The sequence below is a fragment of the Oryctolagus cuniculus genome, chromosome 17 (genome assembly GCF_964237555.1).
Source record: "Oryctolagus cuniculus chromosome 17, mOryCun1.1, whole genome shotgun sequence".
Lineage (NCBI taxonomy): Eukaryota > Metazoa > Chordata > Mammalia > Lagomorpha > Leporidae > Oryctolagus > Oryctolagus cuniculus.
Window position 1 is genome coordinate 22,392,083 of NC_091448.1, and position 18,380 is coordinate 22,410,462.

At 57.7% G+C, this 18,380-nt stretch overlaps 2 protein-coding genes and 1 non-coding gene across 6 annotated transcripts in view; 2 read left to right on the forward strand and 1 right to left on the reverse strand.

Moving 5' to 3' along the window:
• The window catches only part of MED24 (mediator complex subunit 24), a 28,529-nt gene extending 13,792 nt beyond the window's left edge, over positions 1–14,737 (forward strand). For all 4 annotated transcript variants that reach the window (XM_051825648.2, XM_008271429.4, XM_051825649.2 and 1 more), the window contains 20 exons: positions 522–633; positions 758–908; positions 1,161–1,274; positions 1,779–1,826; positions 2,218–2,300; positions 2,557–2,643; positions 3,792–3,903; positions 4,828–4,970; positions 6,196–6,242; positions 6,633–6,715; positions 7,720–7,898; positions 8,012–8,111; positions 8,414–8,589; positions 11,490–11,754; positions 11,980–12,161; positions 12,327–12,417; positions 12,753–12,852; positions 13,593–13,673; positions 13,913–14,061; positions 14,199–14,737. In XM_051825648.2, the coding sequence (XP_051681608.1) occupies positions 522–633; positions 758–908; positions 1,161–1,274; positions 1,779–1,826; positions 2,218–2,300; positions 2,557–2,643; positions 3,792–3,903; positions 4,828–4,970; positions 6,196–6,242; positions 6,633–6,715; positions 7,720–7,898; positions 8,012–8,111; positions 8,414–8,589; positions 11,490–11,754; positions 11,980–12,161; positions 12,327–12,417; positions 12,753–12,852; positions 13,593–13,673; positions 13,913–14,061; positions 14,199–14,315 (2,420 nt within the window). In that variant the 3' untranslated portion in view covers positions 14,316–14,737. The remainder of the gene's footprint in view (positions 1–521; positions 634–757; positions 909–1,160; positions 1,275–1,778; positions 1,827–2,217; positions 2,301–2,556; positions 2,644–3,791; positions 3,904–4,827; positions 4,971–6,195; positions 6,243–6,632; positions 6,716–7,719; positions 7,899–8,011; positions 8,112–8,413; positions 8,590–11,489; positions 11,755–11,979; positions 12,162–12,326; positions 12,418–12,752; positions 12,853–13,592; positions 13,674–13,912; positions 14,062–14,198) is intronic.
• On the forward strand, positions 6,456–6,555 carry LOC127484547 (small nucleolar RNA SNORD124). The gene has a single exon (XR_007911609.1). It is a non-coding gene; the product is annotated as a small nucleolar RNA SNORD124 (small nucleolar RNA).
• Positions 14,738–15,619: 882 nt separating the features above from the next.
• CSF3 (colony stimulating factor 3) lies at positions 15,620–17,864 on the reverse strand. Its single transcript, XM_017349312.3, has 5 exons — positions 17,705–17,864; positions 17,384–17,538; positions 16,989–17,096; positions 16,734–16,880; positions 15,620–16,423 (listed from the first exon to the last, which is right to left on the reverse strand). The coding sequence occupies exons 1-5, from the start codon at positions 17,706–17,708 to the stop codon at positions 16,259–16,261; spliced, it is 579 nt and encodes a 192-aa protein (XP_017204801.1). The 5' UTR covers positions 17,709–17,864; the 3' UTR covers positions 15,620–16,258.
• Positions 17,865–18,380: the final 516 nt, after the last annotated feature.

The window sequence follows — 18,380 nt, forward strand, 5'->3', positions numbered from 1 at the left end:
TTGTTAAAGGAACTGAGGCTTGAGCAGGGACTTGAAGGATGGTGGGAGTTGTGTGTGAGGGGGCATCTTCCCAAAATGGGGAGCCGAGGGCAGGGCCCAGAGGAGAGGTGGCGGACAGGGATGGCAGTCTGGGAACCAGGCGACTTGAGTGGAGGGAGAGGGCCATGCCAGGCTGGCTGGCCTTTCAGCTGGGCTGTCTCGTGAGGTGATTTGTGGCTGGCCTCCCTGATCCAGCCAGGGACTCTACACGCTGCGTGCTGCCCTCTGCTACTGCCCATATGGTCTCTGCAGTCAGCTGGGGCGTCCCATGGGAGTCAGGCTTTTTGGCGTGGTTTCTAGGGCCTTCAGCCCTCAGTAGCTGTCCCCTTGCACACACAGTGCATGCTGCCCTTCAGCCCCTAGCCTCCATGTCATCCTCAGGGGAAGCCTCCCTGCGTGGTTTTGTGGGCCCAGGGTGCCAAAGACGTGGAACCAGGCCCTCTGTTGCCTATCAAGTTTGTGCATTTCCTGTTCCTCTTCAGCCTCCTGGACTGCCATTGAGCACTCTCTCTTGAAGCTTGGGGAGATCCTGGCCAATCTCAGCAACCCCCAGCTCCAGAGCCAGGCTGAACAGTGTGGCACACTCATTAGGAGGTAGCCGGCTCCCAGGATGATGGTGGGGAAGAGGGAGGATGTGTCCTGGGGCTTGGGTGAGGTTACAGTGCCCACTCCTATCCCCTTCGTTCTCACCTTTGTTCCCCAAACGCTGTCCCCTCAGCATCCCCACAATGCTGTCTGTGCATTCGGAGCAGCTGCACAAGACTGGCTTCCCCACAGTCCACGCGGTGGTCCTGCTCGAGGGCACCATGAACCTGACAGGCGAGACGCAGCCCCTGGTGGAGCAGCTCATGATGGTGAAACGCATGCAGGTGGGAGGGGCCGGGTGGCCGCCCTTACCCGAGGTGGGCGGGCAGGTCAGAGCAGGGGGAGGAGTCTCCTGTGTCTGGTGGAAAGGGGCTGCCAATCATGCATGGTTCTGTCTTCTGACCTCCCTGGTTCTCAGCACCAGAGCTGGGGAGCAGCCCTGCCCTGCAGTCTCTGACCTGGCCTAGCCCCTGGAGCCTGAGAAGGATGAAGGGGTGCGGGGCACCCTCTTAGGCCTCACTCTTGACTTTCCACAGCATATCCCCACCCCTCTTTTTGTGCTGGAGATCTGGAAAGCCTGCTTTGTGGGGCTCATCGAGTCCCCTGAGGGCACAGAGGAACTCAAGTGGACAGCTTTCACCTTCCTCAAGGTACCTGGAGCCTGGATGAGTCTCGGGGCAAGCAGACACCTGGGCCCTGGCCCTCTCGCCCGTGTTGGCTTCGTGCCGGCCTGCAGGGGCCCCAGCACCGGTTCCCACTGATGATCTCTGAAAGCCCCAGGGCTGTATTTAGTCCACTTGGCAGGACTCTGGCTTCTCAACAAGGGGTGTTGTTTAGCTTGATGCTCAGCCAGCCTGGTGCTGGGCAGTTCCCAGAGCCAGGGAGGTAGGCCCCGGTCGTCTGGAAGCTGGGCTCCCCCACTTCTGTGCATGGCATTTCCTTGTGGAGCTGGCAGAAGTGGGTGGTTCCTGTGTCCAGTGGGTTGAGGGGCATCAGGCCCTTGGGCGCCCCCCAGCTTTCTGACTGGCCTCGAAGGAAGTCTTCACTTCCAGTCAGGAGCACTCCTGTCCCGCTGCCCGGAGCAGGGGCCGGAGGGGGACGTTTCATAGTAGGTGAGACTGATCTTCCTGTTTCTCCCTTACCTTGTGCCCTAGATTCCGCAGGTGCTGGTGAAGCTGAAGAAATACTGTCATGGGGACAAGGTGAGTTGGAGAAATGGGGTGGGGTGTGGAGCAGGTGAGGGCATTCTACGCTGGAGAAACAAGGGCAGGGGAGGTCGTTCAGACCCTAGTCGGGCAGTCTGTGCTTGTGTTCAGAAGACAGCAAGTGTGTGAGAGCATTGGAGCCCTGTGTGTGTCCTGCCATATGTGGCCCGGCTCCCGGCAGCAGGCAGGCTGTCTCCTCCAGCAGGCAAGGTCGCCTGAGGGAAACACCGATGCCCCTTCCTTCTCCAATCCAGTCCTTGGAGTCGGTGGCAGGCAGGACCTACAGCAGGCCCCTGCATCCAACAGGATGGCCTTGCATGACTGCCTTGTGGGCTGTGGGAGGAGCAGGGGACCCAGAACCCCGGTGGAAGTTTCTGACCCTTTGTAGGACTTCACTGAGGATGTCCACTCTGCTTTTGAGTTCCTGCTGAAGCTCACCCCGCTGTTGGACAAAGCTGACCAGCGCTGCAAGTATGAGCGCCCTGCTCAAGCCCTGCGCTCCTGGAAGGTGTTCCGGGCTCTTAGCTTGCTGGCTATGCCAGATAAGCCTCTGGGGACACTGTCTCCTTGTTGGCTCCCCTTGGCAGGGGCAGGAGGCAGCAGCCCTGTAGTTGCTGCGAACCGAGATCTCTGTTCCCTTCCCTCCAAATTGTCCTCATCCTCAAAACCCTTCCCTGTAAACTCCCAGCTGTGCGCGCCGTTGTCTCATCATCATTTTCCCTCACAGCTGTGATTGTACAAACTTCCTGCTCACAGAATGTAGCAAGCAGGGGCTTCTGTCTGAAGCCAGTGTCAACAGCCTTACAGCTAAGCGGTAAGTGTGAGCTCATGTGGGCTACCCCAAGAGCCCCGGGCTTTTCTGTCTCCTGTTGACTGGGCTGCTGCTGCCTCTCCCACTCCTGTCTAAAGTTTGGGTTGCAAATGACTGGGACCATGCCACGAGGGGACAGGGGACAGGAAGGGACAGACCAAACTCAGTTCTTTAACATACAGTTTGGTTCTCTCAGTTGCTACTTTTTTTTTTTAACATTTATTTATTTATTTGAAAGGCAGAGTCACAGAGGCAGAGACAGAAAGAAGTCTTCCACCCGCTGGTTCATTCCCCAGATGGCTGCAATGGCTAGAGCTGGGCCGATTCAGAGCCAGGAGCCAGGAATTCCTTCTGGATTTCCCATGCGGGTACAGGGGCCCAAGGACTTGGGCCATCTTCTACTGCTTTCCCAGGCCATAGCAGAGAGCTGGATTGGAAGTGGAGCAGCTAGGACTCGAACCAGTGCTATATGGGATGCTGGCACTGCAGGTGGCAGCTTTACCCTCTACACCACAGCGCCAGCCAGCCCTAGTTGCTACTTTTTAACCCATACCTTCCAGTGTGATAGAATCAGAATCCCAGATCTTCCGTTAACCTTCAGTAAATTTTCAAAAAAGACTCAATGGCTAATGACTAATTGAGGCAGTCGCAGTACTGAATTGCTTTCTCAAGCTTCACCCAACCCCAGAGGCTGTTAAAGGTTCCCAGGGGTGGGGCCGGCGCTGTGGCGTAGTGGGTGGAGCAGCTGCCTGCGGTGCCGGCGTCCCATATGGGCGCTGGTTTAAGTCTCGGCTGCTTCATTTCTGATCCAGCTCTCTGCTGAGGCCTGGGAGGGCAGTGGAAGATGGCTCAGGTCTTCGGGCCCCTGCACCCGAGTGGGAGACCTGGAGGAGGCTCCTGGCTTCAGATCAGCGCACCTCTGGCCGTTGTGGCCAACTGGGGAGTGAACCAGTGGATGGAAGACCTCTCTCTCTCTCTGCCTCTCCTTCTCTCTCTCTATAATTCTTTCAAGTAAATATATAAAATCTTTAAAAAAAAAGAAAAAGAAAAAAGGTTCCCAGGGTTGCTTCTGCAGTTGGACTAGGGAGTGTCATGAAATCATGAAATCACGTTCCTCTTCCCTTTTCTCGGCCAACTGGTTATGACCACAGCACTGAAGACCGGGAGCAGGCACCTCAGCTGAAGTCAGGAGAAAATGCCAACATCCAGCCCAACCCCGGGCTGATCCTGCGGGCAGAGCCCACTGTCACAAACATCCTCAAGGTCAGTGTGCCCGTCTCTTGCCACCAGAGTCTTGTCTTTCCCTGTCCAGTCCCTGTACTTCCAAATAAGTAACCAGGGCTGCAGGGCTCTCTCTTGTCTGGTTTTCTTTTTCTTTTTCTTTTCTTTTCTTTTCTTTTCTTTTCTTTTCTTTTCTTTTCTTTTCTTTTCTTTTCTTTTCTCTTCTCTTCTCTTCTCTTCTCTTCTCTTCTCTTCTCTTCTCTTTTCTTCTTCTTCTTCTTCTTCTTCTTTTTTTTTTTTTTTAAGATTTTATTTGTTTCTTTGAAGGGTAGAGTTACAGACAGAGAGAGGGAGAGACAGAAAGAAAGGTCTTCCATCCTCTGGTTCACTCCCCAAATGGCCGCAACAGCTAGAGCTAGGCCAATCCAAAGCTAGGAACCAGGAGCTTTCTCCAGGTCTCCCACTTCTATGGCTTTCCCAGGCCATAGCAGAGAGCTCAATCGGAAGAGGAACAGCTGGGGCTAGAACTGAACCGGCGCCCATGTGAGATGTTGGCACTGGAGGCAGAGGCTTAGCCTACCGTGCCACAGCACTGGCCCCTCTTGTCCGGTTTTCTCACATAGTTTGCTCTGGAAGTAGAGAGAGGGGGAAAGCGGGCGCAGCTCCCCCTGAAAGCTGAGGTTTTATTGGGTTTTGCTTGCGGGCCGGGTGCTGTGGTTGGGGCTTTCACTGTTGCCACCTTGTGTGAAGACAGTAGACAAGCTCCCACCTTCGTGCCAGTGTGACTGAGAGGGATGGATGGATTTTAGGAGTGATTTTCCAGATGGGGGTCAGAAAGATGGAGTCGAAATTGTAGATTGGGGTGTACCGGTCAGTGGAGACATGCAGCGAGAGAAAAGGTGGCTGCACTGTGTCTGGGGGGTTCCACAGTGTTCTTTGGGACTTGATTTCCTGTCCTGTCCCCAGACGATGGATGCAGACCACTCCAAGTCTCCAGAGGGGCTGCTGGGAGTCCTGGGCCACATGCTGTCTGGGAAGAGTCTGGACCTGCTGCTGGCTGCTGCTGCTGCCACTGGAAAGCTTAAATCCTTCGCCCGGAAATTTATCAAGTGAGGGGAACTGAGCTCCTGATTGGTGGGGAGGCCATGTGTGAGGGAGGAGTTAGCAGAGTGGCAGTGAGGCACCTTGGACAGGTCTCCCAGGTCAGAGATGCACTGGCCAGGGTGGAACATCCCAGCTGGAGACCTTGCTGGAGCGATCTTGACCCAGAATGCCTTTTTCTCTTGAGCGGAGGGTTAGGTGGAGGTGGTGATAAGGTGATGAGGCAGTGAACAGGAGGCATGGTGGGTTCTGTGAGTGTCCAGCCGCTAATGAGAGCCTCTCAGTTCTCCTGCTTGTGTTGGTTGACTTGGAATTTGACAGAGATCATTGTCACATTCAGGGAGCCAATCTCTAGGCCTTGGAACTCTTTTAATGATAGGTAGGAGAAAAAATAATAGAAATAATTATTTTTTCTATAGAAGTGATGTTTATTTACAATTTTTTTAAAGATTTATTCATTTATTTGAAAGAGTTCCACAGAGAGAGAAGGAGAGGCAAAGAGAAAGGTTTTTTGTCTGCTGGTTCACTCCTCAGATGGCTGCAACGGCTGGAGCTGAGCCGATCCGAAGCCAGGAGCCAGGAGCCAGGAGCCTCCTCTGGGTCTCCCACGCGGGTGCAGGTGCCCAAAAACTTGGGCCATCTTCTACTGCTTTCCCAGGCCACAGCAGAGAGCTGGATCAGAAGTGGAGCAGCTGGGCCTTGAACCGGCGCCCATATGGGATGCCAGAGCCTCAGGCCAGGGCCTTAACCCGCTGTGCCAAAGCGCCGACCCCTGTTTGCAAATTTTTAAGAAGTTTTTTTTTTTTTTTTTTTTTGAAAGGCAGAGTGAGAGAGAAGGTGAGAGATAAAGAAAGATCTTCCATTCACTGGCTCACTCTGCAGATGTCCACAGCAACTGGGACTGGGCCAGACTGAAGACAGGAGCTAGGAATTCCATCCGGGTCTCCCATGGGGGACCCAGGTACTTAGGGCGTCATCTGCTGCCCCCCAGGCTTCGTGTTAGCAGGAAGCTGGATCAGAAGCAGAGATGGGCCTGGATCCCAGACACTCCAGTGTGGGGTGTGGGCGTTCCAAGCTGAGGCTTCACCGCTGCCTCGCAGTGCCTGCCCTGTTTTGGGCTTAGTCGTGATTCCGATTCTAGTGACCGCCTCTCTGAGCGTGTGCAGCCCCTTGTATCTGATGGTTGCTCAGCTCTTCCCTGGTTGATGCCAGCTGTCTCCATTCCTTCCGCAGTTTGAACGAGTTGAATGAGTTCACAACGCATGGCAATGGAGAAAGCAGTAAGTCAGCGGCAGATCCCATTGGCACTGGATCTGCCAGTGGAGGGAGAAGGCAGGGGAGGGAGGGGCACCTCGGCTCACCCTGGGAAGGCTGTTTCCTCCCAAGCCATGACTGACTTAAAGAGGGCGGTGTTGGGAAAAATTTCTAAAACTGTCCTGTTGTTGCCTTCCTGCCCATCTTTATGGTTCAGCTGGGCATTAGGGGGAAGTCTTTGACTCCAAGGAAGGAATGATGTCCCTTGAGACTCAAGAAAAGGATTCTGAGCCTTGGCTTTGAAGGAGCCACTCAATCCCTGACCTTCCTTGAGGCAAATCCCGATCTTGCGACTCAGCCAGGGGCTTTGGGCCCTTGCCGTAGGCTGAGCTGTCAGCCTTTTTATCCTCTCACAGCCAAAGCAGCCTCAGTGCGTGCCTTGCTGTTCGACATCTCCTTCCTCATGCTGTGCCACGTGGCCCAGACCTATGGTTCGGAGGTGAGTGGGAAAAAGGAGAGGGGAACGACCCATAACCCTGCCATCCCCCACCTCAGTCAGTCTCCCAGGCCAGTTCTGCTGGCCTCAGAAAGCAGGTGCCCACCTTGGGCAAAGCCAGTGGACTTCTCAGTCACATCCACATCCTACAAGGACCGCTAGGTGGCAGCACAGTCCCCTGTCTGCCTCCCTCAGACCAGTTGGTCTGTAGTTCTTCAGGGTTGGAAGGGAACTGCAGGTTTCTAAATTTATTTATTTATTTCTTAAAAATATTTATTTATTTACTTGAAAGTCAGAGTTACACAGAGAGAGAAGGTGAGGCAGAGAGAGAGAGAGAGGTCTTGCATCCGCCGGTTCACTCCCCAATTGGCTGCATCGGCCGGAGCTGTGCCGATCCGAAGCCAGGAGCCTCCCCTGGGTCTCCCACATGGGCTCAGGGGCCCAAGGATTTGGGCCATCTTTCACCGCCCTCCCAGGCCATAACAGAGAGCTGGATCGGAAGTGGAGCAGCTGGGTCTCAAACCAGCACCCATATGGGATGCTGACACTGTAGGCGGCAGCTTTACCTGCTATGCCACAGCGGGGGCCCCTAAATTTATTTATTTATTTTTTAAGATTTATTTATTTATTTGAAAGGCAGAGTTACAGAGAGGTAGAGAGAGAGAGGTCTTCCCTCCGCTGGTTCACTCCCCAATTGGCTGCAACAGCTTGAGCCGCACGGATTGAAACCAGGAGCCAGGAGCTTCCTCCAGGTCTTCCTATGCAGGTGCAGGGGCCCAAGGACCTGGGCCATCTTCCGCTGCTTTCCCATGGCAGAGAGCTGGATCAGAAGTGGAGCAGCCGGGACTAGAACCGGCGCCCATATGGGATGCCGGCACTGCAGGCGGCAGCTTCACCACAGTGCCGGCCCCGGGAACTGCAGTTTGACAGGCAGTTGGGGTGTAGTCCTGGCCCAGCTCGGGCAGGCACTGCACCCTCCACACTCTGCTCCTCTCTGCCCCCTCCAGGTGATTCTGTCCGAGTCAAGCCCAGGAGCAGAGGTGCCATTCTTTGAGACTTGGATGCAGACGTGCATGCCCGAGGAGGGCAAGATCCTGAACCCTGACCACCCCTGCTTCCGACCCGATTCCACCAAAGTGGAGTCGCTGGTGGCCCTGCTCAACAATTCCTCAGAGATGAAGCTGGTGTTAGTGCCCGGGCGCCACTGCACGGAGGGAGGAGGGGCAGGGCCAAGCCCTTCTCCCGCAAGCCCATCTGTGCTCCCCACGGTGACTTTTCCCTCCTCCCCACCCTCTGTAGGCAGATGAAGTGGCACGAAGCCTGCCTCAGCATTTCAGCGGCCATCTTGGAAATCCTCAATGCCTGGGAGAATGGGGTGCTCGCCTTTGAGTCCATCCAGGTAGCCCCGCCTTTCTAGCAACCTCTGTCTTCCCAGGACACTAAGCCCGACACTGTTGGCTTGTCATATTTACTGCAAACAACAAGACCCATGATCCAGGAGCTCCTGTGTGGTGTTGAGCGTCCTGGAATCATAGTGTTAGCCATTGCTTCCCTCCCAGGTAGCACTGGGAAAATCCAACCTGTTGGGGAGAGGTGTTCAGTGTGGGAATGTGGCCTCGGGCCTACCTCCCCCTGCCCCAGCCCACAGATGCCCCAGGGAAGGGGAGATAGTAGCCTAGTCACTCTTGTCCCTGCCCCCAGAAAATCACCGATAACATCAAGGGCAAAGTGTGCAGCCTGGCGGTGTGTGCTGTGGCTTGGCTTGTGGCCCACGTCCGGATGCTGGGCCTGGATGAGCGGGAGAAGTCGCTGCAGATGATCCGACAGCTGGCGGGGCCGCTGTACAGTGAGAACACCCTGCAGTTCTACAACGAGAGGTCAGTACCGACCCCGACCCCTCCCCACAGATGTGTCCCAAAAAGGCGGCACCTCCAGGAGCCAGTGTCCCCTCACCTTCCCCAGTACGCTACTTGCTTGGTCACTTCCTGGCTCGCCCGCTCACTCACATTTCTTCTGCCACCCATCAGAATCTGAACCAGGCCTATGCTGCCCAGCTCCTGAGATTAGATGAGTTCAAGGTGTCCAGGGTGGTGTGGCTGCCGCTCAGTGTTGTCGCATGTTCATCCTGTGACTCTGGACCACGTAGTGTGTGTCTCTTGTCGTGAGTGTTTATCACCAGCGCTGCTGTGTGCCAGAAATGCAGTAGGATTCCTGCCCTCAGAGGTCTCGAGTTCCAGGGACTCGCTCACCAGGGTGCAGAGGGTCTGTCTGAGTGGCCTTGCTCTCTAGGAACCATGAGCCCAGCTGTAGGCCTGTGGGCAGCCCCCAACCCCAGTCGTCCTTTGGGATTTCCTGTCTTGTTCCTGGTGACTTCAGCTGTGTTGAGTTTGATGGTGTTGGTTCATTCACCCAGCCAACAAGTTATTTTAAAATTCTGGCAAAAGGCTGGCACCGTGGCTCACTAGGCTAATCCTCTGCCTGCGGTGCCGGCACACTGGGTTCTAGTCCCTGTCAGGGCACCGGATTCTGTCCCGGTTGCCCCTCTTCCAGGCCAGCTCTCTGCTGTGGCCTGGGAGTGCAGTGGAGGACGGCCCAGGTGCTTGGGTGCTGCACCCCATGGGAGACCAGGAGAAGCACCTGGCTCCTGGCTTCAGATCAGCGTGGTGTGCTGGCCGCAGCACGCCACTGGAGCGGCCAATTGGGGGGTGAACCAACGCAAAAAGGAAGACCTTTCTCTCTGTCTCTCTCTCTCACTGTCCACTCTGCCTGTCAAAAAGATAAAATTAAAAATTAAAAAAAAAATTCTGGCAAAAAACATGTAACGTACATCTTAACCCTCTTTCCGGCGCAGCACAGTTGTGTTAAGTGTGTTATTGTGAGACAGCTCCAAAATCTTCTCACCTGGCAGGTCTGGAACTCCCCCTCTTCATCAACAGCATGTGCGTCTGTCTCTGTAGATCTGACTCCTTTAGATGCCTCCTATCACTGGAATTAGGCAATATCTGTCTTTTCATGACTGTCTTATTTCGCTGCTCATAATGTCCTCAGAGTTGATCCATGCTGCACGTGACAGGATTTCCTTCCTCCTAAGGCTGACTAATCAATCCTCCACTGTGCACATGTGTCCAAATGCTGCTTACCCGTTCGTCCAGCCGTGGACACTGGGTTTCTTCCATCTCTGTTGTGAAGTTGTGCTAAGAGCACAGATGTTTACCAACACATCAGTTTGTTGGTGAATACATGAATAAATATATTTTTAAAATAAAATTTTAAATAAATATTTATTTATTAATTTGAAAGGCAGAGTGACAGAGAGAAGGAGAGAGAGAGAGGGAGAGTCAGAGATGTCTTCTATCTATTGGTTGACTCCCCAAGTGTCCCCAACAGCTGGGACTGGGCCAAGCAGAAGCCAGGAACCAGGAAGTCCATCTGGGTCTCCCCCGTGGGTGGTAGGGGCCCAAGGACTTGGGCCATCTTTTGTTGCCTTCCCAGATCAACAGGAAACTGGATCTGAAGTGGAGCAGTGAGGACCTGAACTGGCCTCCAATGTGGGGTGCGTCACAATCAGCACTTTAACTTGCTGTACCACAACGCCAGCCTTCCCCCCCCCCCCCCCATCAGTTCTAAGTGATGACTGGCAGGGTAGCCATTGAGGATATTTTATAAAGGAAAAGTAGCAACGTTTAGCTAAAGTGAGGTTTGGGGAGGGTCTGTAAAATCACATCTTTGGGGCCAGTGTTGTGCCAAAGCAGGTTAATTTGCTGCTTGCAATGCCAGCAACCCATATGGGTGCTGGTTCGAGTCCTGGCTGCTCCACTTTCAATTCAGCTCCCTGCTAATGCACCTGGGAAAATCCATTAGCCGAAGATGGCCTAAGTATTTGGAGCCCTGCACCCATGTGGGAGACCTGGAAGAAGCTCTTGGCTCCTGGCTTTGGCCTGGCCCAGCATTGGCTCTTGCAACCGTTTGGGGAATAAATCAGCGGGAAGAGCTCTGTCTCTCCTCTCCAACTCTGCCTTTCAAATAAAAAAAAAAATCTTTTGTTTTCTCTTTGTCTCCACCTTTTTTCCTTTCTTCCCTCATTGTCCTCCCAAAAGTAATGGCACTTTGGCTGTGACATAATTGACCCTGAGCACCCCACACCAGTCCCTGTCTGGGTGAGGAATAGTGGGAAATCCAGGGCTCCCTGGTACAGGTGGGAGAAGCGACCCTGGAAGCCCCAGCTGCTTTTCCAGCACCACCCAGCATTCCAGGAACAGTTGGCTCTCAGCCCCAGGTTTGCAGTCATAGTCAGACTCACACAAGAAGATTCCTGGATACACACTGAGATTTGCCCAGCTACCAAGGGCCGGGAAGAATCTCGTGGGGCAGCGCTGGGGCCTCTCCTGGAAGTAACAGTTTGCTTTGGGAGGAGGCCAAGGCTGGGCGGGGACCCCCTCAAGCACTGGGCCCAAGGGGAAGTGATTGTATTTATTTATGTCAGAGGGTTGGCAGCGCCCAGGCCTGGGGTGAGGGGAGGTTGGAGAGGGAGAGGAACAGGAATATAGCGCTGGAGCCGCAGAACAGAGGGAAGGCCCTGCACTGGGCCCTTTAAGGGCTTCGTGCCCAGCAGGTAGAGCCCTGCCAGCTCTGCTGGGGGTTGTCTCCTGCTGCCCCACCGAATGAGGCCCCGTTCCCCGGGAACACTTCCACAACCCAGGTCCAGGGGAAGTCTGGCCTGGGTGTGTCCTCCCCTTCCCACCAAGGCACCTGAACCTCAGGTCCTCCCCTTGCACAGGGTGGTGATCATGAACTCCATTTTGGAGCACATGTGTGCTGACGTGCTGCAGCAGACCGCCACGCAGATCAAGTTCCCGTCCACTGGGGTCGACACGATGCCCTACTGGAACCTGCTGCCCCCCAAGCGACCCATCAAGGAGGTGCTGACAGACATGTTTGCCAAGGTGCTGGAGAAGGGCTGGGTGGACAGCCGCTCCATCCACATCTTTGACACCCTGCTGCACATGGGGGGTGTCTACTGGTTCTGCAACAACCTCATTAAGGTACTTGGCTGGGATGGCGGGGAGCCAGGGCCGGGCTGCAGGGTTGGAGGAGGCTGCACAAACACCTGACCAGGCCAGACTCCGGCCTGGCCCGGGGGCCGCTGTGGCTAGCTTCGTGGGTCCTGGCCTCAAGGAGCTGCCCGTTGGCTGTCGCTCTGGCCAGAGGCTGTGAGTTGGGAGGAGCAGGAGCAGCACCGGAGCCCTGGCCTCTGCCCTGCCCTCCAGGAGCTGCTGAAGGAGACGCGGAAGGAGCACACGCTGCGGGCTGTGGAGCTGCTCTACTCCATCTTCTGCCTGGACATGCAGCAGGTGACCCTGGTCCTGCTGGGCCACATCCTGCCCGGCCTGCTTACCGACTCCTCCAAGTGGCACAGCCTCATGGATCCCCCTGGCACCGCGCTGGCCAAGTAGGACTTTCTCCAGAGCCTGCCGGGCTCCCTCTCCCTGGGCCTCAGGCAGTCCCGCCTGGGCCCGCCCCGGGAAGCTGGGCAGATGGGGCCTGATCAGCGTGGACCAGAAACCCCCTTTTGGGCCCCTCTAATTGTTCCACTTTTCCTGGAACCCTTGGCCAGGCTCGCCGTGTGGTGTGCTCTGAGTTCCTACTCTTCCCACAAGGGACAGGCGTCCTCCCGCCAGAAGAAGAGACACCGGGAAGACATCGAGGTAGCGGCCCCTTGCTCGCGCGTTCCCATTTCATCCAGCAGACATTTCCAGGCGTTTGCTGGTGAGAGGCGCCTTCCCTGGCTGAGGGCCTCAGGCATGGCTCCTGCCCTTGGTGCAGCTGTATTTGGGCCTGGGTGGGCACAGGCTGGAGGGGTAGCTCACGTGGCCCCCCAGACTGCCCTTAGTAAGAGAAGCTGGTGAGGTCCGCCCCAAGGCGGTGAGGGCAGAGGCCCGAGGCCGTGTGGGCTGTGGGCAGGTGGCTCTTCTCTGCGTCGAGTCCTCGCTGATACCCAGAAGTCTGGGGCTCAGGTTGTGAAACAGTGACTGCCCCTCAGGACTACAGCAGCCTCTTCCCCTTGGACGACACGCAGCCGTCGAAGCTGATGCGACTGCTGAGCTCCAATGAGGATGACGCCAATATCCTTTCGAGCCCCAGTGAGTAGAGGGGCTGCCTTTGCCAGCCCCCCCCCCCCCCCGGCCCCGAGAGCCGCGCATGCACAGACGCAGCCACAGGCTCCGCTGGCTGGTTCTTCCCTGGTCCCTCCCTTTCACCACAGGGTTGGGGGGTGACAAACCACGCAGGTATGGCCACAGCTGCCTCAGTACAGTCTGTGCCATTGACTCATCAGCTCTGTGCTTCCTTCCTTCCCCCAAAACACACCCTGTGGTCTGGAGCAGGCCCAGCTGGGACTGGGGCTGCTCCCCACTCTTCCTGCCCGCGGAGCACCGGCCCAGCCTGGCTTCCACGCCCCCTTCCCCTAAGGCCTCTTCGGTGCCATTTCTCTTTCCTGAGAATAGAAATTTCTCTGAGGCTTTTTGGGGACTTCGGGGTCCAAGTGCACGTGTGAGAGGAGGAGAGATACTGGGCCTGCCACCTACAAGCCCCGTGACCGCGGCTTGTTGCTTAGCGAGGCTGAGCCCCCATGTCCTCACCTGCAGATGGGGTGTGAGAATTGAGAGCTGAGTCCTGGTGCAGCCCGGAGGCTGGGCCCCGGCCCTGGCGGTCCTCCTCATGGGGATGTCCGCATTCAGAGCTCCTCTGGACTCTGGTCTGAGGGTCTTCTCTGGGCTCTGCAGGGATCAGCTGATCCCCGAGTTGGGGGGGGCTGCCACTGGCAGAGCCACCAGTGAGTGCAGTGGCCGTCTCCTCAGCGTCCCTGCGCTCCTCCCCACAGCTGACCGCTCCATGAGCAGCTCCCTCTCGGCCTCCCAGCTCCACACGGTCAACATGAGGGACCCTCTGAACCGAGTCCTGGGTGAGTCCCCCGCTGCTGCTCCTGAACCTCTCCCTAAGGGAGGCAGGGGCCACGTCCGCTGGAAGAGGCCTCGCCTCCCCCACTGCACCTGCTTCCCCCTCGCCAGTGCTCCCGTGTCTCCCCGTTTTCCTCTATTTCCCCTGGACATTCCTGCCTGCGGGTCTCGGCGCCCCCTTCTACTCCCCTGCCTTCCCCTGGACTCTGATCTCTGCCTCCTCTTGCTCTCCCGTCCTGCACAGCCAACCTGTTCCTGCTCATCTCCTCCATCCTGGGGTCGCGCACCGCCGGCCCCCACACGCAGTTCGTGCAGTGGTTCATGGAGGAGTGCGTGGACTGCCTGGAGCAGGGCAGCCGAGGCAGCATCCTGCAGTTCATGCCTTTCACCACCGTGAGTGCCCTTCACCCCGGGCCACCGCCAGGCGGCCCAGGCGTCGCTGCACCCGCACCGGGGTGGGGCCTCCTTCCTCCTGGGACCCTGCACCACCTGAGGAACCTGGTGAGCCTCTGTTGTTCTGTCTGTGGCAGGTCTCGGAGCTGGTGAAGGTGTCAGCCATGTCCAGCCCCAAGGTGGTTCTGGCCATCACGGACCTCAGCCTGCCTCTGGGCCGCCAGGTGGCCGCCAAAGCCATTGCTGCCCTCTGAGGGCTTGGAGTGGCTGCAGGAATGGCTGGGAGGGTCCCAGCCTCAGGCACCTCAGGAGGGAAGAGTGAGGAGAGATGAAACGGCGTTGCTCTGGTGTGAGAGCCCTTGGTTGGTCTCCAGAACTTTTCCCCCCTTCCTGACTTCTAAACAGTTCCTACTTTTTTGTAATTTCTTCTCCCCTCTGCCTGTATCTAAAGAGAAGGAGCAGCCTGGATCCTTAGCCCAGGGCAGGGCCCCTGTGCAGCCTTCCCCCTTGCAGATTGGCCCCCAGGACTTCATGGACGCAAAGGGTGTGTGTGTATGTGTGAGAGAGAGAGGGAGAGAGAGAGTGCATGTGCATGTGTGTACGGGCCGTGTATTTTTGTAATGTGAGGGGAAGCCCACCTCAGCTCATTTGTAAATAAAGATCCTCACGGATCACATTGTGAGTGTCCGCACCATGGGTGTCTGCGTCTGCGCCCCGTGTCCCTTGCACTGGAGCTGGGGGAGGGGGGAGGAGGAAGAGGCTCAGGAAGTAGGGCTTAGGTTCCCGTGTGTGTTCACTGGGTAGGGGAGGGGGGCAGTGAGAGCAGCTTCCTGGGCTCAGACCCAAGTGGGGTGACAGCACTGGCCTGCGGCCCACCTGGTGAGCCGTACCCTGAAGCGGGAGGGGTTCTGGCATGCTGGGGCAGCATGTCCTGTTCTGTGGCTCCCCACCCGGTCTGTCCGGCCTGCAGTTTGAGCTGTCGCTTCCACAGGACAGGGCGAGGGACAGCAACGCTCTTGAACCCTTCCTTGCCTCTCCACACGCTCGGAGCCCCTGTGGGAGAGCCCTCAGCCAGGCAGTTGGGGTCTGGCCTTGCTGTCTAAGGCACTGCGGGGAGGAGAATGGGTGACAGGAGCTGAGGATAGGGAGGGCGCCCAAGACAGTGGGCTGGGTGGTTTGCGGGGATCTTTGAGCTGGAGGCCTGCCTGGTGCCTGCAGTGTAGACACCATATCCCCCCATCCCGAGCTGTGCTCCACCCTCTTCAGCCCCATCAGGCAGGGCCAAGGAGGAGAGGGTTCTTTCTGGGCCCCGACCTTCCACTGGCTTCTGTCTTCCCCAAGAGCCACGGGGTGGCAGCCACGGCCGCCTTTGCTGCTGTGGGCCAGCATCGGCGGAGGGGGCCCGGATACATGAATGCCACAGGACTGCGTGTTGGCTGGGGTGGGGGGGTCCTTCCCTCCCTGCCCCCTGCTCCTCTCCCACCCTTCAGCACCCCTGCTCCCCACCAGGCACCAGCCAGACTCAAGGAGGAGGAAGGCCGTTTCTGGAGACACATTTTATTGCCCTAAAACTTGGTGACAGTGAGAAAGGGGGGCAGGGAAGGGGTGACAGCACACTTCCTGTTGCCCCCCCCCCCCCCCCAGCAGGAGTCCCCTTGTCTTTTCCCTCTCACATTCCCAAGGCAAATGCCCAGCCAGAAAAGGAGCCAAATCCTGCCGCTGCTGGGGCAGGCGCCACGGCTCGGGACATCCGGTGATGCCTGCACTGCCCGCCCGTGAGCCAGAGGCCTTCACAGGGCCTGGCTTCCCAGCCCTGGCTGCCCCTGTCCAGGACTTTACCTAATACGCGTGGTGGGGGGCTGTGAGGGGGCATGGGACCTGGTTGGCCCAGTTGGGGAACACTGCTGTTTAAATATTAAACAGAGCAGTCTTGTCTCCCACGTGGACCTCCTGGTGCTCCCCAGGGCCCCGGGGGCTCACGGCAGCTCTTCCCAGTGCCCGCGGAGGCTGCCGGGAGCCCTGTCAGGAATAAATACTTGGTATTTACCAATCTCCCTCCCATGCAGGAGAATGAAACTTGGAGAGAGGGAAGGACCTGGAGTCTGGAGTTGTTTCACTCTTCCCTGTCTTTAAATACGAGGCTTAAATAAGCATAAATATTAAATAGAGATAAATACAGTGGGAAGGGGAGCTTTGCTCAGGGCTGGGCCAGGTAGCGCAGGACACGGTAGGTCAGCTCCAGGAAGCTCTGCAGGTGGGAGGCGACCAGGACGCTGCCCGCCCGGCGCTGGAAGGCAGAGGTGAGGGCTGGCATGGTGCTCTGGGTGGGCTGCACGGCAGGAGCCTGCCCCAGGTCCTCCATCTGTGGGAGAGGAGATGAGGTTAGGGCCACTGAGCAGGCCTTGGTACCAACGAGGAAGCGCTGGGAGCTGATGGGGCTGGGAGTCACGTGGTTGAGGGGGTCCAGGACTCGAACTGAGGTCTGTCTCAAGGTCCTGGGATCTGGCTCCTTGTTCTCCAGGGGACTGGAGGAAGGTCAGTGTGAGGTTCCTGACCTGGGGTGGTGGCTTCGCGTGCCCAGGCCCCGAGAATGTGTCCACCCCAACCCCAGAGCATCTCGGAGCCCTGGTGAGCACTCAGCCTTGCTGTGCGCCTCCCCCAACAAGGCTCACCTGGTGCCAGATGGTGGTGGCAAAGTCGGCGACATCCAGCTGCAGCTTGTCCAGGGCTGGCGCTGAGGCCGGGGAAATCCCCGCCAGGGCCTGCAGGAGGCCGCGGTAGAGGAGGAGGCCGCTGTGGAGTTGGCTCAGGCAGCCGGGCTGCGGGTGGAGCAGGAGTTAGGGGAGCTGCTGGGACCCTCAGGGAAGAGAAGTGGGGCGCCCCGGCATGGGTGTGAGCCCCTCTCCCCCGCCCTCCCCGGCACTCACCAGCTGCAGGGCCTGGCTGGAGCAGCTGCTCAGCGGAGCCCGCGGGATGCCCAGAGAGTGCCCGAGCAGCAGCAGCTCCTCAGGGTGGCACAGCTTGTGGGTGGCGCACTGCGGGTGGGAGGATGCGGAGTGACACCAGCCAGGGCCACCCCCCATTTCTCGGGGCTGCCCCCCCTTCCCCGTCCTGCCAGGCTTCTCAGCCCCTCCCCCAGTGCTCTCTCGGCCTTGGGCCTCCCCATCCTGGTCCCCAGCAGGGCGTCTCTCCCCAAGTCCTTCCCAGCCACCTCTTCTTTCTTCCCTGTCCCCGTGCGTCTCCCTCTCCTGGCGCCTTCCTGATGAGGGCTCCCTCCCCCTCTTTCCTCCACAGCCCTCCTGTGCCCCTGCCTCTCCCTCACCAGCTCCTCCTGCAGCATCGAGGTGTCAGCCTGGATCTTCCGCACTTGCTCTGAGCACTTGAGCAGGAAGCCCTGGGGCAGGGAGCTGGCAGGGCCTGGGGGCGCAGCTTCTTGCACTGCCCAGAGTGCACCGAGCCAGAGCAGCAGCTGCAGGGCTAGAAGGAGATGGGGCTCAGAAGATGCTGCCTGCTCCCACCTGGGTCCCTCTTGGGTGCTGGGTGGCCATCACCCCAGGCTGGGGATCGCTAGCCCCTCTGCCACTTCAGCCTCCCTCCCACACCCAGGCCAGGCAGCTGGCCAGTGCTGAGCTAGGATACTCACCCATTGACTTCGTGGGGCTCTGGGCAGCAAGTTTGGCCTTGGGTCTGTGTTCTGTCAGGGCTCAGCGCCTGAGGGCCTTTATACAGAACCCCATTGAGGCCTGGAGGAAATTACCTGGGGCCACGACTCAGACTTTGTAATTTCCCAGGATTTATGCAAATGCGGCGTCCAAGACAATGCAGGGGGTTGGGACAAAAGGCTGTTTGCGAAAGCTTTTGTGAAATTGTGGAATCTCTGATCCTTTGACATCTAGTCCCCCTCAAACTCCCTTCCTCCCCTCCAGCTCCTCCCTGGCCTACATCGCCCCGGGGTGTTTGAGCCTAAAGAAAAGCGAACAGCTGGTAAAAGCCTCCCAGGCTGGAGGCTCCTCGGCCTCTGAGGTCTGGCCCCAGGACGGCCTCCCGCCCTCCTCTGGCAGCCACTCCGGGCAGCCCTCTCTGCCTCTCTCCTTTGGGATTCTCAAGCCACCTGCACCACAGGCCCCCAGATAAGGGAGAAGGCAGTGAGATGGCCCCCATAGGTACCCCCAAGGCCCTGGGGTGCTGGCTCCAGAGGGGCTAGGGCCCGAGACAGGGACATTGGCCCTTGCCTCTGGCCGCCACCCCATACCCCACACTGGGATAGGCACCATCCCAAGTTTCAGGCTGTCTTGTTCCCAGCTGATTAGCTGGGAACT

What these genes read in the sequence shown, in the direction of transcription:
- CSF3 (XM_017349312.3), bottom strand. An exon ending in CCAGCCAGGCCCTGCAGCTG is followed by an intron (nt 16,881 to 16,988) that starts GTGAGTGCCGGG and finishes CTCCACCCGCAG; the next exon opens with CCCGGCTGCCTGAGCCAACT. An exon ending in CCACCACCATCTGGCACCAG is followed by an intron (nt 16,424 to 16,733) that starts GTGAGCCTTGTT and finishes CCTCTCCCACAG; the next exon opens with ATGGAGGACCTGGGGCAGGC.